At 43.1% G+C, this 24,250-nt stretch overlaps 2 protein-coding genes across 2 annotated transcripts; one reads left to right on the top strand and one right to left on the bottom strand.

The window, feature by feature from the left end:
* The first annotated feature begins 405 nt into the window (after positions 1–405).
* Positions 406–13,798, top strand: IRAK1BP1 (interleukin 1 receptor associated kinase 1 binding protein 1). The gene is made up of 4 exons (XM_086461448.1): positions 406–678; positions 8,156–8,221; positions 12,383–12,513; positions 13,482–13,798. The coding sequence occupies exons 1-4, from the start codon at positions 406–408 to the stop codon at positions 13,750–13,752; spliced, it is 741 nt and encodes a 246-aa protein (XP_086317574.1). The 3' UTR covers positions 13,753–13,798.
* A 655-nt stretch (positions 13,799–14,453) lies between these two features.
* Positions 14,454–22,471, bottom strand: LOC147416042 (uncharacterized). Its single transcript, XM_086461449.1, has 6 exons — positions 22,347–22,471; positions 21,106–21,195; positions 19,390–19,460; positions 18,448–18,611; positions 16,492–16,602; positions 14,454–14,549 (listed from the first exon to the last, which is right to left on the bottom strand). The coding sequence occupies exons 1-6, from the start codon at positions 22,469–22,471 to the stop codon at positions 14,454–14,456; spliced, it is 657 nt and encodes a 218-aa protein (XP_086317575.1).
* Between the last annotated feature and the right edge of the window lie 1,779 nt (positions 22,472–24,250).

Genomic DNA, 24,250 nt, shown 5'->3' with positions numbered 1-24,250 from the left:
AAACCCAGTCTTCCCTCTCTAGACAGTGCCCACGGCCCTTTCTCCAGCGCTCCTCCTCACACTCTCAGGTTGCTCCAGACCTGGAAAAAGATAACAGGTGAAAAATGGCAGAACCGGGACAGCTTCTCCTTCGCGGATGTGCGCCTACGCCTCCCCTGCCACAGCCTCCCGAGGGGCTGCAACCCCGCCGCCCGCCTCAACCCCCTCCCGCAACCGCCCTGCCTCGGTAACTGTCATGGCGGACGGCGCGCGGCGGCAGGCAGAGGAACTTCCGCCTCGGTACCCATCATGGCGGGAAGGCGGCGGCTGCGGGGAGCGGAAGGGAGGGTGTCACGCGGGCGCCTCCCGGGGTGCAGCGGGCGCGCCGGCGTTGGTTGCCATGGCGCCGTGAGGGCCCCCGCCGCCATGGCGCTGCCCGCACCGCCCCCCGCCCGCCTCTTCGCCGAGCTCGTCCCGGCCCAGGCACCGACCGCGACGCCGGCGGGACGCAGCGGCCCCCCGGCGCCGCCCGGGCGGGAGGTGCACGTGAGCGGCAGCGCGGAGCTGAGCGCCGGGCCGGACCGGGCGCGGGTGTCGCTGCGGCTGGGCAGCCGGAAGGCGGCGGCCGGGGCGGCGCGGGGTAGCGTGGCCCGCCGGCTGGAGTACATCGCCCAGAGCGCCCGCCAGCGCGGCGTCCCGGTGAGGGCCGGTCCTCGCGGCGCCGGGCTCCGAGGGGCGGGCGGCTCCTCCGGAGCGGGGCAGTTCCCCTCAGCCGCGGGGTTTAAGGGGCACCTCCCGGCCTCCCCTCCCACGCCGGGTAGCCTGCAGGGTTAGGTGCCGGCCTGCCGGCGACGGGAGCAGCGGCGGCGGCGGCGGCCGGGCAGCGGCAGCGCCGAGGGGAAAGGCGGCCGCCCCCGGGCCCGGTGTGCCGCGGCCTAGCCGGCGGGAAGCAGCAGGGTAACGGGGTGTGGAGCTCCGGGCGCTCTGCCTCGGGAGGGCACGGGCCGCTGGGGCGCCGCCGTGAATCCTGCCTGTCTTTGGGAGGTGGCAGCTCTGCCAGCCGCGGCCGAAAAGGGGCAGTGTCGGTACCGGGGCTCTCCGACGGGCTGGTTGTTGTGAAAACCGTTCTGCTTCACCTGTTTCATCTGTTTGTGCGATGCGGCATCCTCAGGCGTCTATGGATCAAACTGATAAAGGGGTACACAGCAGCATAACCTATACGTATGTGGAAGTGTCGGTACAACTGTGTGATCGCCATAGCTTAGCGACAAATCCTTCCAGAGCTTTTTCCTCTCTTGTTCCACTTAAGTAGAAAGGTACAAAAAACCATGAGATGTGGTCAAGATAGCTGAAGTGCTGGAGCCCCTTGTGGACTCAGAAAGTTCCTTTACCATAAGTTTTTTGGCTTCAGGAAGTCGTTTTATGACAACAGGAGCAGCATAGTCTTGCTTTTAAAGCTTTATCCACACTGTAAATGCTCTGTAAGGGTGATATTTGTCCTAGCAATGGTGCTGCCAATAATTTTGCATTTTATAAAACAGATTTGGACAGTGTTCCACACCTAGGACTCTTAAAATCAGAACAAAGCTAATCTTTGATTGAGTGCTTTTGAAAGTTACTATTAAGTTCTTTGGGAAAATTGTGCCTTTTTAGTGTATTCACAAATGAGCTGGGGAAAAGGGTGGTGACAGAGTTTGGTATCAGCACCAAATTATTCAATGTAATAAAAATTAAAGAATTGCAGAAGAGTTTCATGATACTGCATGATGGTAAAGGTGCAATTCAGTATTAGTAAATGCAATATAAGAGAGTAAGTTACTCAGCCTAAACAGCAGTGTGCTTGCAGTGGAATGGTACGCCCACATTTCAAACTCTGCATGCATTTAAAGATAAGTGCTGCCTCCAACTTCTTTTCCCTGCCAAAAAAAAATAAGATTTGCTGTTTTCTTTTAAAACTGAAAGTGATGCTGTCTCTTTTTCTGTAATAGCTAAACAAAGCATTTGTTTAGGAGTAAAGAAGACAGTAAGACCACCCCTTAAGCCCTGATTTAGGAAAAGGTCATATTGCAGCTATGGGACTAGATGGCAAGGAGACTTGGAGGCTGCTGTGGGCTAGATGTGTGATCCTGCTCCCTACAGATTTCCCCTACGCACGGCTGAGTGCCCGTCTGTCACAGGGAGCACAGTTCTGTTGCTGTCAGGATGCCTTGTTCAGTCAGAAATGGTGCATTGTTGTGTAGGATTACAGGTTAAATGCCTTTTGAGTTTCTGTTGAGTTAATAGAGTTTGAAGTCTGGTGAATTTTCAGAGGAATGAGAGAAGTTTGCTGACGACCCGAAGCTGGGTGGAGCTGTCGATATGGCAGAGGGATGGGATGCCATCCAGAGGGATCTGGACAGGCTGGAGAGGTGGGCCCAGGTGAACCTCACGAGGTTCAACAAGGCCAAGTGCAGGGACCTGCACCTGGGCTGGGGCAACTGCCTGTATCAATACAGGCTGGGAGAAGACAGGCTGGAGAGCAGCCCTGTGGAAAAAGACTCCAGGGTACTGGTGGATGAAAAGCTGGACATGAGCCACCAGTGCACAACTGCAGCCCCGGCGGCCAGTTGCATCCTGGGCTGCGTCAGAAGCAGCGTGGCCAGCAGGTTGAGGGAGGTGATTCTGCCCCTCTGCTCTGCTCTGCCCTGGTGAGACCCCACCTGCAGTGCTGTGCACAGCTCTGGAGCCCTCAGCACAAGGAGGACGTGGACCTGCTGGAGCAAGTCCAGAGGAGGGCCACAAAGGTGATCGGGGGCTGGAGCACCTCCCCTGTGAGGACAGGCTGAGAGAGTTGGGGTTGTTCAGCCTGGAGAAGAGAAGGCTCTAGAGGGACCTTAGAGCAACCTTCCAATACCTGAAAGGGGTCTATAAGGCAGCAGGGGAAGAACTGTTCACAAGGGTTTGTAGCAACAGGACGAGGGGTAATGGTTTTAAGCTAGAAAAGGGTAGATTTAGGTATGGACATCAGGAAAATTAATGTAATATGGGGGTGGTGGATCACTGGAACAGGTTGCCCAGAGGTAGTGGAAGCCCCATCCCTGGAGACATTCAAGGTCAGGCTTGGTGGGGCTCTGGGCAACCTGATCTGATTAGAGATGTCCCTGCTTATTGCAGGGGGGTGGGACTAGATGGCCTGTGGAGGTCCCTTCCAACCCAGTGCCTTCTATGAGTCTAAGACAAGGCAACCTGTCGTGCATTTGTTGTTATTAGTGGAGAAGACAATAAGCTTTGTACCCACCACCATGGTGAGCTATCAGATCATGGGGTATTTTCATTCTGGCTGCAATTAAGTAGCTCTTCAGAGTATGGATAGATTAGAAAAGATAGTTGCAGGTATTTACCCTACAGTGAATCTGAATAACTGACTTCCAGTTTTGGGATGAGCCTGGATGAATTAGGATGGCATGGGGCATTTGACACATGGCAGGTGGCACGCAGGAATGGCCAGGGTGTTAAATAAGCGAATGTGCTTTAGAGAGGCTGTGCACACTACTGCAGGCTAAAAGAAAGAACTGCAAAATGAAGTATGACCTGGACAAACAGATGGTTGTATTTGGGTGTAAGCTGTCAGATTCAGAGAGGTAATGGGATCAGGTAAGCAGTGGTGGTGTAACCTCGGTGGGGAATGGACTGCTCTTACAATATGCAAGTTTTCAGTTTCTTGTTGTAGTTACAATAATTTCACAGTAATCTTTTGCTGTTTCAGAGATGCCATGCATTGGAGAAAGTAGTTCCTTCTGCTTACTTGAGGGACTGTGAAATGCTCCTTAATTCGTGGCTTTCTCAGTGTTAGTAAAGTGTTAGCTCTAGGGAACTCTGAGAAAAACAACATGAAGTTCTTTATTTTTTTTCAGAGTAGTTCCCTGTGGTATAATTTTTAGTGCTTTGTTCTATCCAATTTTAAATCACTCCACTGCTGGAGCTTTTATTTGCCTGGTAGCTTTTCTACTAACAACTCTCACTGCTGGCAATTTGTTCTTAACTGCATTTGCTAACATCGCTTGTGGCTAATGCCACTCTAGACCACTGTATAATTAATATCTCTTCACAATCTCCTTATGGGTCTAGTTCTTGCAAGCTCATCTAAGGCCTCTTTGGAAATCAGCTGGTTATTCTGTATATTTAATTTTAATTAATCCATAGCACAATTTCCTTAACCCTTGTTGTTGCTATCCTAGGAAGCCTGTGAGATCAGAAGTGCATAACCTTTGCAGGAGCAGGAGCTTTCCTTAGCAGCTTGTCAGGATGCCTGGGGGCAGCAACTAATTTCCATATATATTTACACAGGATTTTAATCAGAAATAGATGCATATAGTAGCATTTATTTATAGAGTGCTGCATATACATGCAGCACTTCAGAGTACAAAATCTGCTTTGAAGGCTGCAGGGAAAGTAAAATCAATGGAGAAACCAATTTCTTAGCCCAGCTGCTCAAAAGTAATGTGTTCTTTTTTTCCTCTTTCCCTAGAAGCAAATTGATTTTATACTTACCACCTATGATTTATTTGGGGAGTGGTGTGGAGATGACACTTGTTTTCTTTAATCACTGTATCTAACAATTGGCATTGGCCATCTTGTTTAAAAATAACAGTGATAATATTTGTTGTACTGGTCAGAGTGTTATTTAACAAAACCAATAAACCAGCTCACAAACTATATCCAGGGGGCTCTGGCTTACTGTTTGTCTGTGCTGGGATACGTCTTTGGATATACGTGCAATATTCTCCGTATTTCAAACCCATTATTTAGGGGTCACAGTTATTGATGCACATCCATGCAGTCAGTGGAAAAAAAAAAATAAATTAAGTGTTGTTCACTCAGTTACAAAATCTTCCAGTTTCAATATATCCTTGAATAAGACATGCAGAAACCTGCATAAGGCATCACCTTTTTTAGACTACCATGTATTTTAAGAAATATCCCCAAAGTATCCTTACATTTGTTGAGTTCAAGTCTGCTGTTTACCTTTCTTAGAACAGCTGTTACATATACTTCTGTTATTTATTGTATGGACATTGAGCAACAGGAACTTCTTCACCATAGATTTTTAGGTTGTTGTCCTGTCCGTCTAATGCCAAACAGACCAGACGGAGTGAGGGGACAAGAGGCTGGAGCACAGGTACCTGATGCCTGGCTGGGGTACGCACTGACTGTGGGTGCCTATCATCCTTAACTGTCCAGGGACACGATGATGGACGGACTGTTAGGAGATACAAGCATGCATCGAGACTCTCATTAACCATTTCTTTAGTACTAAGAAGAAGAAAAGTGCTGTGTCCAGGTGGAAGAAGCTAACTCTTTTGGATGCTTAAATATCTTTATTTAATGTAAAGTTATATTGGATATGTCAGTGCAAACGTACAAGTAAATTTTGAGAGACGTTTACCAGTGTCTCCAGACTTTTTTATGTATAATTGCACATATCAGTGTAGCTTACCACAACGGTGCGTTAACGTGCATTTCTATACTTTACATAAACACTTTCTCTTACCAAGGCTGGTCTTGTGTTTCATAAAAGGTCTGACAGTTTTGTTAACTCAGTTAGCAGGAGCAAAACGCAGACCTTTATCTGCAGATAGGCTTTTCTGACACTGTATTGTTCTATAGCTGTCTCCTTGAAGTGTGCTTTTGCTAACTTAGCTGTTCAGTTTTTTCCCTGTTCTCTTCCAGGGAAAGGAGCAGTCATTCCTGTAAACAGAGACAGTGTTGTGAGGGTGGACACGATGGTCCTGTGAAGAAGAAATTGCTCAGAAGTAGCAGATAGGTTGGAGGAAGTGCTATATAAGATAGTCTTTCCTGTGGGAAAGAAGGGAAGTATAAGGCAAAGCACAGTTCTTAGACTTGCTATTGTAAGCTTAATGGGGTACTGACTGCCTTTTTCATTTTTGTGTTTACAGTACCTGCAACAGTAATGGTTTGCATCAATGCTGGCTCAAAAAATAGGCTATATAAGCAGAATGCGAGTGCGATTCTGTTAAGAATTGTTCAATGGCTTCTGGGGTAATTGAGGTATCATGTAACAATAATGCTATATTCATTTAATTTTCCTACTGTGATTTTTGGCCCACAGATTTAGAAAATGGAGAAAGTGATTCCTGAAGTCCAGAATACCTGACACCTCAGAAGGGTAGTTTTCCCTAAGCCACGGTGAAAACTCTTTTTCCTGTGGCTATTGCAGTTAAATGGATAGTTCCTCAGCCAAAATAGAAACAGCAGACATAAGTAGTAGGAAAAAAAAGATTTTACTTTTGATGTAGTTGAAGTCCTGATTCCAATTCAAAATTCTACGGTCACCTAAACGTGTGTTTTCTGTATCTTCGCCCGAACACACCCCCGAATGGGAACAAAGTGTCTAACACAAGATGTATCACGGGGGGCCACCTTGTTATGACTTCAGCAATTATTTCATCCATTTACCTTCAATAACACATACGGCTGCTGTCAGATCTGCTGGGATAAATAATAGCTGCGAGGGAAATTTTGTAACAGATGGCACAAAATGATCTTTCACTCCGATTGCATTGATCTTGCAATAGTGCCTGGAGCCACAGGATGGCACTGTCCTTAAAGACACAGGGACCTTGCAGAGGGCAAAACCAAAGTAGAAGACTTTTACCCGTTCAGCAGGAAAGAGAACTTTAAAAAAAGACTTCAGGAGCGGGGACAAGGAAAAACAAATGCACCTCTTCTGTGTTTAAAGTTTTATTACAGTATAGTTATTTCTGTAACATATGAGCTGTAGAAGAAAGCTTTTCTGTGTGGTTATTTCTATAAAATAGAAAAAAAAAACCTGTCTTGTCAATTGTAATTGGATCCTATCATAAAAGTAAGATTTGCTCCCTTTTGTAAATTAAATGAGTCTTTGGTGCTGGACTGACTTGATGGCTCTTTAGCAAGCCACAGCCAGCCACACTGCCAAAGTACCTCAGACCTATGACTGCAAAAGGCGAAATGTGTTTTTTAGGGACTAACAGGCCCCAGTCCTTGCCCTTACTAGAAGAGATTATCCAAAAATAGGACTGTTGTGCTTGAATTTGAGCACTGCCAATCAATCATAAAATTGAAATTTCCAAATCTGTTTCTTGTAGGCTGCTGTGCAATGGTTATTATGGATCTAATTTCCATATGGTATTTTAAAAGGAAAATGCTTCTCATGATTAATGTCATTTATATAAACTTATGCATCCATGCTACACGATAAACTTGAAGATTTGAGCCTCCATAGGAAATATTTCAAAAGATGCTTTGTGTAAGAATGTGTCAACACTGAAAGCAAATGTTCTTTTCTTGTGCAAATAAATGTAGTAAGTAACATTTTTTCAGCAATTGGAAGGCTTAGTATCTGCTTCCCTACAGTTCTTGGGTATTAAATGCGAAGTTATATTTACAATTAAATCGTAAACTGCACTTTTTGTTGTGATACAGTAATTTTACAATAAATTGTTCATCCAAACTGTTTACCGAAGAGGGAAGTGGGTGAAAGAAATGCGATTGTTAGGCCACTAGCAAGCTGGTCAAATATTCAGATGTAACTGGAGTTATTCTGTATCTTAGTTCAGTATCTTATTTATAAGTCTTAGAGGAATTGCTCGTGCTCTGTGCAGCCGTTATGTTGGATGATGTGGCTGCTGTTAATGCAGAAGTGTCACTGGCGGAATAGCCTCTTTTAAGGGTTACTGTTCTGCCAGAATAACCAGTGCTCTGTCATTGTTCACATCACCTTGCTACAAGCCACCACTGTTAAAATATCTTAAAATAGGGGCCTGAAAAGTGCTTTTCACATACTGACTTTCTGAAAACAATTGCTTCCAGGTTTTTGAACGAGGTGAATTTAGTTACACACTGATACACGCAGCTTCTAGCTAGCAGTCACTTTTAAGACCTAATTGTTCTCCTCAAGTGAATAGGAGCAAAATTACATTATAGAGCTACTGTATAATTTACTTTAAATAATGTCAAGAATTCTTTAACATCCAGCTAGTTTTTAACTGAAGAGATTTGCATGGAAAATCCCAAATTTCTGTTGCTAAGTAATAAGCCAAAACAGTTCAACTTTTTACAGGACACAATGTACATACATTTGCAACAGATGCTTAATTTCTGTCTTTTAAGATTATATTCTTGTACTTTGTTTTAGGAAGAAAATATGACTGTAACAGAGGATTTTAGTAGAATAGAAAATACTTACCAAATGGAAGCAGAGGTATGTATTCAACCTAACCAAAAAATAATACTAAAAAAAAAGAATAAGGAATGTAGCAAGGACCAATGAAAATTTGCAGGGTCTCTTTCCTCAGACCGACTGGATGTTCTCTCCAGTAAAGGCAGCATAGTCCAAAGAAACCGTTGAAGGACTGCAGTTTAAAGCAGAGTTCAGCTGCGGTCTCCTGTTGTGTGCAGAACTTGTTTTCTGCTGCTGTAATATAAAAAGAATTATTTTCTTCTCAGATGAACGTGTGCTTTTTTTAAATGTTACACGATGCTGTAGAAGGGACTGTTTGGTTCTGGGGTCTGAGGTTGTCGCTCTGGAGCAGTGTAAGCAAACCCATGATTCTGCACTCTCCTTCACCCCTAGCCCTTCCTGCCCTCTGCTTCTTGCAAAGAGTTGTACTTAGGGGCTCAGGTGATAGGTCAGTTCAGAAAGCTGCTCCAGTTAATAACTTTTTTTTTTTTTCCAAATTAGCTTTTATTTTCGCCCTACATTAGCTTCCTGAACTGGAGGCAATGCAAGGCAGAGGACAAGAGTAGATGGGGGACAACAGTGGCATGGCAGCCCTATTCTAGGTCTGCTTAAGCCACAGTTGAACAGCACCTGGACTTTGGTCTATTCCACACGACTCTGCCGTCAGCTTGCTGCAAGTAAAGCAAAGCTAATTGTTTCCTAGGTAATTGACTTGGAATTCTGTAGGTAAAAAGTGCTGCGTGAGAGCTAAAAATTATAGGAATAATCCCATCTACTTCAGAAGCAGCTCAGGGGAGTGTATTTTTGCACATTCATGCTATAGTGAGAAATAAATGCTGTGCTGGAAACGTTCACTGAGGGAAATGGTGTGTTTTCAGTCAATGGACCTTTTTAGAGCATCAAACTTTAATTAGTACCCAGCGAGTTTCTTAGTAAGTAAACCTGGAAGCCTGCAATAAAGTGATAACTGTTTTATAGAGCTGTTGTTTACAGTCCCCTAAAACACAGTTCTGCCTCTTTAGTTTGCTTGCTTCCTTTAAGGCATATTCTCATCTAAGTAACAGCAATAAATACACAAATAATCAAAAATTTGGACAACAAAATTTGGATTTTAATAGGAGTCTTTAGATACTTAAATGGTATGCATCAGTGTCATGTTCTGGATGACTCTAACTTCATAAAGTAGACACCTACTATCATAAGAGCTTAAATCACCATGTTTTTTAGATAAGCTATACTTGAAAATAAATACAACTATACTGAGGCTACAGACAAGCTTAGGCTTACAACTTCAGTCTTACATGGTAACTTAACCAATCATCTCCCTTCTACTATTAATTTTTATACAACAAAAGTTGTACGTGGAAGGCGAATTGCAGGGGTTTAGTGTTCATTTGTAGGCAGCTTGGACCAGCTGTACTTGCTGTTGCCTAGGACCTGGCTGTCAGAACTTGAAAACATCTAGCCATAGTGCTGCTGCTTTGGCTGCCCTGTACACTTAAGTAGCAGTATGCGCGCCCTTCATGCAGAGATTAGTTTCTTCTTGCTTCCCCCTTTATGTATGTCCTTGTTTCATTAGTGCAGCTTCAGCTTTTGCAATTGCAGTTCCATCGACCAGCGTGTTTGCATACTTCAGCAATATAAATGAATTTAAAATTAACTTCCACTCGCTTCTACTGAAGAGTTTGCCATTGTATTTGTGTTACATGTAAAATCACGGAAGTCATGCATTATTTCATTCTGTAAACTCTCTTTACCTTTTGTCTACTCTAAGAGGTTTGAGAAGACTGAAGGAATTCCCAGACAAATAGCTATTTTCAGGTACAATTAAGAATTCAAGATACGCTTTCAGCTGTAAGGAGATAAATTTTAATTCCTGCTATAACAAAGGCAAATATGCAGAAGAATGAAGTTGTGTGTGAGATCACCAAGCTCTCTAATATCTTAATCATAACAGTTCATTTATTGCATGATGATCTCATGGGATGAAGATTATGTTGGTTTTGTGCATTTCTTAAATAGACTTGCCTCCTTATAAACCATAACTTCTTGTCCTTTACAGCCTTTCCCAAACCTTATGATGTCCATAATGGGTTTGCATACCCTCATACTACTTTTTCACACTTTTTAACCTTAATCAGAATTCTATTGAAAAAAATTGAAACACTGCTTTGCATTTTAATGCTCAGGTATCCTCTGTAAATGTAAGTGGAATTTATTGCATCTAGCTCTAAATGAAAACTGTGATTTTTTAGGGGGGAAAAACACAATAAAATCCACAGCTGTTGCTCAGTTATTTTCTGCCCCTGAGGTTACCCGCTTCTTTGTTAACAACAAGGTTCCTGAGTGCCCAGAACTGCCTCAGTCAGAGCAGCTCACCTCTTGCTTAAGACCCACCGTTCTTTTGTTGGATCGTTCTTTCGTTTCATTCCCTTGAGGGAACTAATCTTGTGAACACTGATAGCAATCTGGAAAACACTGTGACAGTCCTCATAGTGAGACTTTCATTTTTCCACAAAATATGACTATGACAGGTTTTTGGCAAAACAGCCCAAGAGGATATATGCTTTTTATATGTGGCAAGAACTCCCACTGAAGAAAGAAATCTAGGTTTAGTCTCATCTTCAAATCGGTCCTGCACCTTCCAGAAAGCGATCCGAGCCCCAAGTTACAGGTAAAGGGTGTGCAGCTGAGATGAAGATGCAGACTCGGTGCAGTTTCTCACAACAGGCATGACCCTTTGCCCGTGTAGAAGGTGGAATTGCCCTGCTGCTCTGCCTTGGCCAGTTTTTAAGGCCCTAAGCCCAGCTTTGGCTCAGTGTGCCAAGAGCTGCTGAGCCAGTGCAAGGATTCCAGCCAGGATGAGGTAGGTGTGTGCACCAAGCTGCTACCAAGGGTAACAAGGCATGTGCGTTAATTGCTGTGTGATAATTGTCGATATCCATTTTTTACTTTGCCCTGTTTATGAAGTAGCCCCCTCCTCTCTCACCGACAGAGTCAGCTTCCTCAAATTATCTCGTCCACCGCAAGGTAAATCTATGGTGTGCACCCAGGAAGCTACTGCAGTGCAGCTGACAGGACGTAACTTGGATTTCTGTACCGTACACCTTCGCTGGGACAGATTGCTGCACGGACAGCAGCAATCACAGGGGTGACTAGACATCACAGGGGTTGGCAGGGAAATTTTCTTTACCACAGCTTTTTTTCTTCCCCTCCTGTTGAACTGTATTACTGTGCCAAAGGACAGGAGAGAGTCAGGGATAAGAGAGAAGGTGAGCCTGACTTGGTGGTGAGAGCACTGTACTGCGAAGATGAGGGTTTAGTTCTTCTAAAAAGGAGTTTGGAACCCAGGATTTCTGATTCCTGAATGCTGTAGCAGCTCAGCAGCATTGCTTCACTCCTGGCGACCATGCTCTGCCGCAGAAAAAGGCTGGCTCCTGCCTGGAAAGTTGCCTCCTGGCTGGCACTTCCACAAGGAAGGCTGTAGGGCTCTGGGGCTGATAGCGATGCCTGCTTTGTAGCACTTGGGAGAGCACCTGAATTCCTGATGTGGCTGTGTTTAGTGCTTCTTCTTGCCAAAGCCACAGACAGCTAGATGTTGAAATTGTTTTTAAACCAAGTCTGAAGTGCCCAGTTCTCTGTAGGCACTGGAGTGAGTCTGTTCAGCCAACACAGGGGTTTGAGCCCACCGAAAGCTGGGATGGGCTAGGCTTCGTTTAGTCTCATGGTTTATGTTTCTTGAACCTATTGGAATTAAAAAGTAATTGTCCTTCCTGGACAAGGTTTTCCACATCATTTTGCTTGGGCTTCTGCATAATTAACATCATGTAATCTAAAAAGGGAAGAGCCAGGATGCATCTAGTAATGTGTCCCAAGAGGACGTTCATTCTTCAAATTGTCTACATACCAAGAATGCCAGACTTCCCCACAAAAGAGCATTTCTTAATCCTCAATTTTAAACCATTTTATGAGCTTCTTTCTGTTGCAAGCCTAACACTAGTCTCTAGGGCTATATAAAAGTGTTCTAAGTAAATAAAAGTTGGGAGTTGTATACAGGACTAGTATGTTTAGTTAGTTTGTACATATCTGGCTTTATGCTGATTTAAATGCAAGTGTTGAATTGTAGGGGGGAAAGTATTAAAAAAAAAAAATTACTTTCGTGATGTCTGTGTTCACTCCCAGGTCTGTATTACATTCAGCGACTTTGGAAAAATGCAGAATGTTTGCAATCTGCTCATTGAAAAGTTAGGCACTGCTGTTACCATCAGTCCGCCTCATTTCTACCATACACCAGAAGCTGTAGACACCCTTCGGTAAGTTCTCTCTCACAAATTTTACAGACTCAAATAATATGAGTACATAATTTGTACAGTTTGTAATGGGAGCAAATACTTCCCTTCATACCTATTAAAATTCATGTTCAAAGATTTCAGTATTTGTTTTAAATATAAATTAATGCCATTCAGCCTACAAGATACAGCTTGTTCTTTCTACAGTATCCCTGTACAAAAGCAGAATGTAATGAAAACCATTTTCCCACTGATTTCCATTGGAAGTATAATCTGCCGTGACTATTAGGTCAACAGAATTTAACTTTGGTTACATCAGCAAGTGTAGATTGAATTTGTACTTATTGATGAAGGTCCAAGTGTGTTTCCAGATGTTGATAATTCAAAGTACCCTCGCCCATTCCCATTGCTCCTAGCTGCTGACACAATCTGAAAAGAACCACATACGGTGCTCGCTCAGTACCAAAACCTGGAGCTCACAGTCTTGGTATTTTAGCCGTTAACAATTCAAAGTCCTGCTTCTCCCATTGACTTTGGGGGCAGCAGAGAGAAGTTTAATCTCGGCTTGGGTGTTGCCTCTTTTTTGCCTCAGCTCCGCTAGCTGCGGCTAAGGGTTCTGGGGATGTCAGAAGTGTAGCTCAAGGGCAGATTCCAAGAGTCTGGAAATCAGGCCAGCGGGGTGTGTGCCTTACAGCTGGGCCACCCAAATGCCTGGAGCACGGACTGAACTCTCGCTCTGCACCACACCCCACGGATGCCAGCAGCACGTAGGTGTGAGAAATGCTCCATCGGGCCGATGGGGATCCTGACATTTTCCCTGCACACCATCTCTCAGACTCCTAAGTGATCGCCCAGAAGCTGGGGGGAGGCGATGAGCCTTACGTCTATGCAGTTACAAAAGCTGAGGCATTAAAAGAACCCAAAGGCTTGGCAGGAATACTTGTATATCGGTTGGCCCTGCTTGTTATTGCGCTGCTTTTCCTACCTCTCAGCCGTCAGGTATGCGTTGCTGCTGTTGGGAACACACGGCGGAAAGCTCAAGAAGTCTGTCGACTGTTTGGCCAGTCATTGGGAAAACCTTTATTAATAAGGGAAGAAGAAACAAAAGAATGGGGAGGACACACAGACAGCCATCTGTCCAGCGCCCCAGATTCACTGACTCTGCAGGAGAGAATCCGGAATGCCACTGCTTACGCCTCTTGTAGAGTGTTTGCTGTGTTTGAGATAAAGGGAAAAGAAAACAGAAGAAACAAGTTGCTCTAGAAACTTTCCAATCCTACACATTTTCTTAATAAATTTTTTATGCTTCCTGAGTAGTTTTTTTGTTGTTTTTCACTTTATTCTTACGGTAGCCAGTAGAGTTAAGAGAGGATATTAAGAACGAGGTTTGTGTACTGAGCCAAAGTAGAAGGTTTCTTAACCTATCTGTCCAGGTGCAAAAAAGTAGATTAACTCTTCCTTTGCATGTATGATTTGAAAGCAGCACAATGCCTGCTTTTGGAGAGAGAGTAGTCAAGCATTGCCGGATTTACTTACCACAGCCCTCCCCAGAAATATTTCACTTCCTGTCTGCCTTTATTTAGCTCTTTTCCCTAAAATTAAGGTTACGATTAATTCTGAAAGTACAGTTCTTAACTATTTAGTTTCTTTCTCTGCTCCCTGTAAAAGGGCAAGATCTTTGATGTGCAAAACCTTTGATACTCCTAACTGAAAGTGGGCTATGTTTAAACCTTTCCTCCCAAATCTGGAAGGAAATTAATCCCCGTCCCAAGTCATGCTAAACTGAACACGCAGTGTGTTCGCTTCTAACCAAATGGATTGTTCAACACAAAACGTGCTTAGGAATGTTTTATTTCATCACAGGAAAAAAAATACATGGGTTTTATCTTGGTGTCTGTTTGCTCAAGTTTAAAAAGGAAAGATGTTGTCTGGATGTCCGTTATATGTACAAACACTGAAGTACTTCAGTCATGAGGGTAGATTTTTTTCAACCATGGCTGCATAATGTATTTTGATCCATCATATCCACTGAAATAAGCTTTCATATCAGGGTGATGCACCTGAGAAAACAGTATTTCAAGTTGAGTAACCACCAGAATTAGCAATAAATACCAATTGATACTTAAAAGAATCACTGAAGTTACTACAGTTAACTTCTTGAAAACTCCCAATTAGTTTTTAAATACATAATGTACATAGATATACTTTCAGTGGGATTTTCGATGTACCTTAACCTAATTTATGCCATCAAAGCAGTGGCTTTCTCAAAGTACTCTACAGATGTTGAATATATCTCATGAGCTATTACATGCTAGAGCTACACAAGCATCAATGTTTTAAAATCAGCTCCATTTCTTATTGAAGAAGTTTCCAGTCATTTGTTGCTGATAGAGCTATTTGTTATTTTTTCCATCTGGATCACTTAATCTAATCCAATTAGGCAGCAGGAACAGTAAAGAAGCAGTTGGAGAAGCGGTGAAGACACAGCAAGTTAATGGCCTCAGGCCCCACAATGTCCAACTTGAAGGTGCAAATCCGCAAAAGGCAACGCAAGTTCCGTGCTTTGCAGAAAGCCCACGGCGAGCGCTGTCACCTGGGAAAGGGTCAGGACAAGTCTAAGCATTTTCTCACCAGTCTCAACTCTCCGGGAAGTTACTCTGGCTGTAGCAAAGGCTGAGTGAGGGCAATCCGCACACCTTCTTTTGAACTTGAGGTGCAGGCATGACTCACCGTTTGTAATTAATCTCAACTAGACAACTTTCAAGTACCTGATTTTGTGAGCTTGTTACCATCAGTTCCCCTAATAATCTGTGGGGAGAATTAGCCTGTCGTGGGGGTGAATAAAACAGTCTGGTATCCTTAAGGCTAGTTTACACCAGGCAAATGTTTAAGGTGAGGTAGCTGTTTCTCTGCACGGACTATAGAGGTAACCGAAAGCAGCCAGCTGACTGACATAATGGAAGGTGCATTTTTTAGACGCTTATGTCAGTGCGGTCAGAACCCAACTTAAGACGCTTATCTGGGATATAGCATAGTTCCTGCCCCTGAGTTCAGGCATGTTAGCACATTTTATATTACCGTCAGGGCTAAAACAGAAACAAGGACTGGAACTAAGGCTTCTCCCAAATAAAAGAGGCAATGGCGTCACGCTCTTCGGCCCCATTGATCGGAGGGTGTCCTTTGTGTGCAGTGGTACAGTTTCAAGAGAGAGCATGGAGAGTCTTCAGGGCAGCCTAACTTACACAGTTCCTTTGGGGGCTTCTCCTGAAAGTCAAAAAATGCCCATTTGAATCTCCTCTGTTTGACTAGACCAAGCATCTCCCGTTAGAGGAACGGTTCAGCCCCCTGCTGTTATTTTAAATACAGATACTGCCGCTACCCGCTATTGAAAAGGAGGGATCCACAGTATGGATGGATCCCTTGGATCCCTTGCAAAAGGGACCCCTTGCAAAAAGCGGAGCCTCTGACTAAGAATCAGGTGCACCTTGCATAAGCTAGAAATCAAAAGCTACCAAGGCCATGACACACAAAAGAAAATTTTTGGCTCCCAGAGCGTTTTGCAGTAAGAAAGGAGACATTATTCAGTCTGGGCAGCAGCTGAGCAGGAGCTCAGTTTGAAATGCAGATTTTCAGAGTGGAATTGAGAAACCAATATACTTTGCTAGATCCAGTAGAAAGAGATTAAAGGACTCATCCAACTTCGATAGGTCAGTGAAATCCTAAAACAAAAGCCCGTGTCTGCCTCAGCCTGTATGTAACAAAAGTCAACTTGCTAAAACACTTAGAAACTAGGCCGTCTGATACTCTGAAGTAGGCAGTACCTGGGTTTGGTCATTTATCACCTCCCAGAAACACATACTTGAAGTGCAGCAGTAATTTGTTCATCTGCTTTCTTCATTAGTTTTCACTAACTTTGCAAAACAGATAGATAGGATCTATTAAGTCAAAGGTCAGCCAACATACAGGATAACAAGTTGCAACTGAATAAAAAATAAATGCTACCTCTAATCCCATAATAACTGTTATCTCTTCCTCAGGAATGTAAGCTGTAGACTTGCCAAATCCATTTGCTTTGTTAATTAGAATTCGATAGTGAGGAGTATCTTTTAGATCCTGTAAAAATGGAAGGAAAATAAATAGCCTCAAGGGGAGATGATGACTAAAGATTACATTATATAATCAGTTAACTCTCACGGGCTTACAGAACCTAAACCCACTCAATATATACATACAGAAAGTTCATTTTTATGATCTTACCAACATCAGTTTGGAAAATTAAATATAAAGCAACCAAAACTGTAATACGTGAAGTTCTTGGCATATTTGAAATATTTTCTAAGAGTCAAGATTTTAATTAACCTTTTCTCCCATAGATCTTGCAAGAAACATGGCTTAGAAGATCCCCACTTTCTGTACATAGGTCCCATAACGATTTGTTAGTCACCCTTCTTCCTTCACAAGTGGCAGCAGCGAACACCAGAGAGAAAGAGGCAAATTCAGAACGTAATACCACCTCTGGCGGTCCAGGCCCTGCGCAGAGCTAAGGCAACTTCTAAGTATATATAAAAATGATCTAGCCAAGAAAAGAAGTGTGGCTTCCTATTGTTTTTACAGCGCCTGTGAAAACAAATTATGGGCCAGGGTCCCACGGTGTTCCCTACTATCCATAAACATTCCCGCCCAAAGTAACCCATGATCTAAACACAGAAAAAGTGATGGATGAATACAGACAGATCACTGGAGTTTATGAAGCAGTTGGTATCGACCAACGTGACAGGCAGCGGCCTCTGCTCAGCAATTTAGTAAAGAACTGAAAGTCAGAGGAAGGCAAAGTTGGGCTGAAAGCCTGGCTAATGTTCAGAGGGGATTTGCAAGGACCAAGCTTAGCAGTTGCCTGGTAATGGTCAGAAGGCATTGGGCATAGCTGATGCATGTAACGGGATCGGCAAAGTTAAAAAAACCCCAGAAGACACGCACTTAAACCAGATGTCATCACTACCGAAATTAAAACAGTAAAGGTGAACGCAAGGTCACTGGCAGACCAGAACAATGTAAGGTACAGGAAAAGAATCAGAATGCCTGATGGGAAATTCACAGGTGGTTCAGCTGGTGACAACAATACTGAGAGGAGAAAAGAAAGCAAGGGTGCAGGTGTTTTAGAAGCCAAAAATGAGCGGCAGGTGGATAAAAATTACAGCCGGGAAGGAACAAAATGCACAAAACAGGACTGAATGTCTGCTCCCAGCTGAACGTGAATCCTCTGCTACAGGCGGAGTTTTCATTTTCAGTCCTCTTTGACTAGATGCTTAGTGCCTTCCTGCCACTTAGGCAGCATGTCAGTGGCCAACCCAGAGCGTGCAGCACTGTATTATCACACCATCGCTGTCAACAGAGATTTAGCATCTGATTTTCAAATACAACAAAGACTTAGGCTAGAGAATTTCAAAAGCTTCGAGAATTCTAACAAAAATGTTGTTAAATAGAGTTACATTCCAACTATCCAGATCCCCCAGAGATTGCTTTCTAACTGAAACACAAAGGATTACTTGCATTGCTGAGGTGCAATGAAGATGTTACCAATTATGGATGATGAGATAAAAGATTTAACGCCCTCTCAACTTTAGTAACACACCACGAGAAATCCGTTCAAACATTACAGGTTGACACTGCTACTTTAAATACAACACTGTGTATTAGAAGTGAGTCATTTTAATTCGAGACACATCCGGTACACCCTGACCAGCAACACTTAACCAACCAGTGGTGCAAAGGCAAAGCTCTGCTGGGACAACAGCGCAGAAGAAAGGGAGGTACCGCTCAGCTGCACGGGTGATACAGGACTTCAGTATTTGCCACTGGGTTAGCAGGAAGCCTGTCTGTAACGTTGTTTCTGAGGGTCTTTTTAATGTGTTTATTCTTTGTATGTATTAATAAAGCAAGAGCTTAATATGTTCAAACCTGTTTTACTGGAGGATATTTGTGTTGTTGCTGTTCTTCTGGAGCGTTAGCTTTTGCATCCCATCCAACAATGACTCCTGAATAGCCAAATCTTTTGTGAACTATTACTTGTCCCACACTGAACTGAATATACTCAGGCCTTGGACTGCGAACATGACTTGATTCTAATTTAACAAAGAAAGAGACTTAGCAAGGATAAATGTGTGATCAAGTATATTAAACATTTAAACTTCTGACTTCTACCAGAAGAGAACTGACAATTAGATTAATAGGTGAAGTAAACAAGGGAACCGTTCCTTTGGTTTTTCCCCAGAGTATTACTATGATATTTGACAAAGCGGCATCCACTATGGCATTTTTCTATTTGTATGCCTTTGATACTGCACAGGGGTCTTAACAGAGCTTTGGAAAGCATTAACACGTGTCTGTACTGACAGTCACTTCAGCCTTACATACAACTTTTCACAGTGCTTACACGTGCTAACTGATTTTGCCATTGTTTTTTTCCAGTTTAGGGCACAGAATTCTTCTGTTCAGTCTGATTGCAGGAATTTTTTTCCCCGAAGCAGACTGAGCAACTCTCTTTTTTCCTTTTATGAAGTTGATCTAAATCAGTTTATTTGAATCAAGGGAGAGCTATACCACTGTTTCAGACATTACTACAAATAGGCACGCTCAGCTCTAGTCAATAAAATGCATACACATATAGTATATCCTGTTGATACTGGTACACGGCACAGGGTGAAACGGCCCTGGATTTTACATTTTCTGGTTTGCTTACTAAACATTATCAACAGTTGCCTAGAGAGAAGGGGGGAAAAAAAAAAAAAAAAAGAAAAAAAGACTACCATTTACAAAGTAAGTACAGAAATCCACTATAGAAGACCTTCTAGATGACAATATCACAAGCAAAATCCAAAAGGATCACAAAGACTCCAATACCTGCAAAATAAGAATGGGTTTCTGCTTCATGGTCACCACTTTTCATTTTCTTTTCTCCATAGTACCAATTCCTAAAATGTAAAATTAATAACCCAATATTCAAACAAGTTCTTTAGAAACCGAGTTTTAGGATAATTTGCCTTCTGATTTTTACTGTCTTAAGCATCTGTCTGAATAGAGGGATACTGCAAAGCCTTTGATACAAAATTCTTCACAATATGAAGCCCTGATAAGAGTTTTACATTAAAACCACTTTTAAGGAATACCCAAGACAAAGGAATTGGTTCCAACGGGAAAAAAGGGTGTGAATCTAATTACTTTGGATGTGTAACTACAGTTGCATTAGGATTTTTGTATCAGAGGAAGCCCGTTTATTTTATACAGGTGAGCAAATGTTATTCTGAACTCTGAGTGATTCTTCAGTATCTTTTGTAAAATCTTTAAAGACGGGTACAGACAAGGTGTCTGACGGTGAGTCCCAACTTAAGGCTACAGTAAGCATAGCTTTTCCTTTGGCACCAGGCTGAATTTCATCTGAATTTAAAGGGTGGGAGTTAGGCAAGGGACATCTTTAGGAAATGGAAATGGCTTGTTTTTCATTGCTCTTGCAAAAAAGAGGAAATGTAAAGAAACAACGAGTGAACTGAACATCTACTGGCGGGGAGATTTCTGATATTCCTTCTGCTGGCAACCTAACAGCAGCAGTCAATGAACAGATGTATTTGGGTTAACGTTCCCCACCCATACCAGTTAACAACCTGTTGGTGCCAAAGAACTACAGGTTGTCCTAGTCTCCTTCCTCTTTTACGGTGTTCACCACCTTCCCTCTTTTAGTCTTACTCCCTTCAAGCCTGGAAGAAAGTAAGAGCAGGTTCCACAACTGCGCAAACAGTGCTTTTTTTTTTTTTTTTTTTTAAAGTCTTGGTTTAGCTCAAACCTGAAGGCTAAGAAAAGCACCGATCCTGTTTCCATTCATCCACCATTCCCTTGGGTTCTCCTGGGAGCAAAACTAAGTCTGAATCTTCCACAGTTCAGAGGACTTGACACCCTTGGTTACTGTACACACATCAATAATAAAGGCTCTTTGAAGGTCCAGACAAGGTAAAACCTGTGGAGTATTTCTACTGTACAAGAATTAAATCTCACAAACAAGCCCTTTAACCTCTCCAAACAAGTCCAAGCAACAGTCTTCTTAAATTAAAATGGCATAATATATAAATGGATTTCATTTTACTTTTTCTAGACCAACTCATTGTCACATGTTCAATAATTACGTTTCCCCTTCTTCCTAAACCCATTGATTTCCCATCTGCGTTTTCTAATTCAATTTCAAGTTTTCTTGGACTACCACATACAGCGTAAGGTGTCCATCCCACGTTGTAGGATCTGATCCTACAAACATGTAGCTGCTTACAGTCATTAATACAGCCAGCTGTCCTGGCTTCACAATCAGATAATTTAAAGTAGAGGGTAACATATATAGAATTACTGCCATGATTTATGTTTAGTTTTGCATGGAGTTCAGACTGCCTGTTGGTGCAGAATACAGGCACGGGGTTTTCTTAAAACCCGTACAAAGTTCCAAATCAGTCTCAACAAGCAAATGAGAGACACTTCCTCCTTGTTACTGATTTCACCCCTGCAGCACGCCTTCCCGTTAAAAAGCAGCCATGTTTGACATTTATTCTTAAGTGCAGACAGTATGTAACATCCTACCTTGTCTTTGATAGCCACAGCTTTAAACGACCTGCCCACGCATCCAAACTCAAGCAAGATTTTGAAAAGCTGCTCCAAGAGGCAATTATCCTTTAGTAGCAAAAACGATCATCACACTGTTTTAAAAACCTCCTCTAGTATTTTTATATATATATTTAATATTTAAACTTTAAGGCTTTGCTTCTGTAGCGAACAGGAAAAAAAAAAAAGGCAGTGACCAGGAACAAGTTCTCCTCAAGATTAATAACAGGACTGGAAATTAATATTCTCTCAATCATCACTTGTACCAGTAAACCATATGCAAATTCTGGAAAATGCCAGTTTTCATGACAAGGTTGATTGTTTTCTGTACTCGGACCATAGGAATTGCTAAATGGCATCAGGTTCTGGAGTTTCAACTGTTACTTGAGAATAGTGAGCATGAGACATTTCAGAAAGAGCGCCTGTAATCAAAAGGCTATTAAAAAATAGCCTAAAAGTTTTTGCATAAATCTAAATGGTCAGTAGTTGATTCATGCCATGAAACCTGAAAATTATTTAAATCTGGTCTTCACGCACAAAGCCAGTCTTAGTTCTTTTTTCATCAGGTCAATCTTTTGCTCTCATTACTTCATATATTTGAGTTCTACAGCTGAACCACAGAACCAATGCGCTACACAGGCTGCACTGTTAAAACTAAATCACATAAGTCTCTCTTCACATGGTGCATCTGCAAATACCAACATTTGCCAACGGTTTCCACTATCAAATATTTGGACCTGGTGTAATATTCTCCACTTTACATTTGGAGACAGATGCGTGCAACCCTGTCAATACATAACTTCTTAACTCATACACAAAATGGTGCTGCTTACTTAACTCTATCATTATGAGTGCCTTAAGTAATTTACTACAAATTAATTTTTAAGATTCTATACTGATTAATACTACGCAAGAAAATCTATTTTAACAGTAAGTGTCAAAATGTAATGGGAAGTCAGGAATAGCCTTATTAATCAAACACTTCATTTCCTCCTTTTTAAAGGGGCATAACCACATATATTGGAACGTCCAAAATCAGAATGAGCTTAAGGCATAGTCGTACACTCACGCAGATTATGAAGTATGACTTGAGTGCTGTTTTCATATAGGAATGGTCAACGTGGCCCACCCACACTCCCAACTTCCCAGGACAAAGTGTCATTCGGGATGAGAAAGAGAACTCTCTTACAAATAAATACAGTAGAGGAGAGACTTACAACCTTTCTGTTATTTGGATGCGCTGAGCAGGGTCCGTTCCGTACCACAGGGATATGAAATACTGTGCAGGAAGCGCAGACAGCAGCATGCAAATCTGCAGAGCTGCAGCTGCATTGATGTGAGGCATTTCAACAGAAGGTTTCAAAGGCACCTCCCTGCTCTCTACTCTGAAAAAATGGAGGGAAAAAAAAAAAAAGGAGAGACAAAAAACATAGCCATCGTTAAAGTTAAAAGTTTCCTTCAAATTGTTTTGTTGGTGCACACGATAATATACAATACATACACACGCATTTCAGTTACAGCCAGAGCACACCTAAATTAGGCCAAACAGCATTAAATTTCAAGGCACTTGTAACAACCAATAGAAGACTAAAGTAGACAACTTCACAAGACAAAGACAACAAAAACCTGGTTAAGAGTTGTACAGCCATCTCGTTCATCTGGAAACAGAAAAAGGAAAAAAAAAAAAAAAGGAACGGGGAAGTTGTATGGTTGTTCAACTTGCAATAAAAAGCTGCTCTCCGTGAACAAAATTCATGGAGCTGCTTTATGACCTAGTTAAGTGTATTAAACATGTCTGACATACCAGACAGCCTCAAGAAGAATCTATTTAGATTCAGTGATTATTGCACATATGACAGAACTAAGGGATTTTTCTGTCAGATCCAAGTCATGCATAACATCATACCATGATGGTAACAACGCATGCCACAGTCCCACCACTAGACTGGAACAGGATTTGACATCACCATTCATTCCACAGGCACCGGCCACAGCTCACTAATGCATTAAGGTGTTCGTGACTCTTCTCTCCTTCCCCATCAAGTTAAGGTATTCACCTCCAGCTAAGGAGCACATTTACTGTCTTTTTAAACCTATGAGGGTTTTTCAAATCAGAACTAAGCTTGCTGAAATCTGAGGCTTGCATCTTCACAAGCGTTCTCAGTTGCACAGGTTACTGCAACGTTCACAGTCCCCTACATCCACTCTCGGTTCTGTCTCCTCAGTCTCCAGTAGTGGTTGTTAACAGCTCCTACTCTCTACTTGCTAGTAGAGTACGCGGCTTGCAAGCACAAGCAAATTGTTTCAGTTGTTTCTGAGTTGCTTCTAGTTCCTACTATCCTCATTACGTCGTTTACAAAAACAGTTTGAGTTACTGTAATATATGCAGTACTTGTGTACCTGGGAAGTTAGGTTTATGAAAACTGCCTAGCAAAGGTAGTCGAGATCACGAAACAATGCTGAAGGAGGCCCAAAGAATATTGTAAGGAATGTGAAATCATCTGTGCATGTGATGAAGAGGTACCACAAACTCTGTTTTTCACTTCTGCATTACCTGCTTTAGAGTCAACAGCAAAGAAACCTCTCCTAAATGTAGACAGCATCAGTAGTCGCACGGCCACGTGTATTGGGGCCGGGGCGGAGGAGGTAGAGTCCCGCACCAGTCCAGCAGCGCAGCCACCAGCACCCTGCTGGGCGGGAGAGCCGGCCGGAGCCCCGGGGAGCGCTGCCCCTTGGCCGCGGCGGTTACACCACACGACCGACCCCGGTCGCTGCAGGTCGTTCTCCCGTTTCTAAAAGCAGCTGTTAGAGCAGCGGGATCCGCCACAGAGAAAGGACGCGGCAGCAGATGGAGAGACAGCCTGGGCCAAAGCTGGAGCCCCACAGAACCAAACTACCTCTGCGCACGCTGAAGGCCCTGAACACCCCTCCGAACCGAGCCGCGCCTTCACCCCGGCTGACCGCCCGTGCGCCCGGCCCAGCCGCAGCGCCCACCGCAGCCGGGGGAAGCCGCCGAGCCCACGGCCGGTAACTCTGCCACAAGCCCGGAGGTCAACAGCACGAAGCCGACCAGCGGGCGGGTGAAGCGGCGGGGCGCGCTGTCCGCTCCGAGGGACAGCCCCGC

This window comes from Leptosomus discolor, chromosome 2 (genome assembly GCF_034619465.1).
Source record: "Leptosomus discolor isolate bLepDis1 chromosome 2, bLepDis1.hap2, whole genome shotgun sequence".
NCBI lineage: Eukaryota > Metazoa > Chordata > Aves > Leptosomiformes > Leptosomidae > Leptosomus > Leptosomus discolor.
Note: the sequence above shows the minus strand (reverse complement) of the source record. Positions and strands in the feature narration are given on the sequence as shown.

What these genes read in the sequence shown, in the direction of transcription:
- IRAK1BP1 (XM_086461448.1), top strand. Translation starts at nt 406, where the DNA reads ATGGCGCTGCCCGCACCGCCCCCCGCCCGCCTCTTCGCCGAGCTCGTC. An exon ending in CTTACCAAATGGAAGCAGAG is followed by an intron (nt 8,222 to 12,382) that starts GTATGTATTCAA and finishes GTTCACTCCCAG; the next exon opens with GTCTGTATTACATTCAGCGA. An exon ending in GAAGCTGTAGACACCCTTCG is followed by an intron (nt 12,514 to 13,481) that starts GTAAGTTCTCTC and finishes CCTACCTCTCAG; the next exon opens with CCGTCAGGTATGCGTTGCTG.
- LOC147416042 (XM_086461449.1), bottom strand. Translation starts at nt 22,471, where the DNA reads ATGCCTCACATCAATGCAGCTGCAGCTCTGCAGATTTGCATGCTGCTG. An exon ending in CTGTGGCTATCAAAGACAAG is followed by an intron (nt 19,461 to 21,105) that starts GTAGGATGTTAC and finishes TTTACATTTTAG; the next exon opens with GAATTGGTACTATGGAGAAA. An exon ending in CAGTTATTATGGGATTAGAG is followed by an intron (nt 14,550 to 16,491) that starts GTAGCATTTATT and finishes CTGTTTTCTCAG; the next exon opens with GTGCATCACCCTGATATGAA.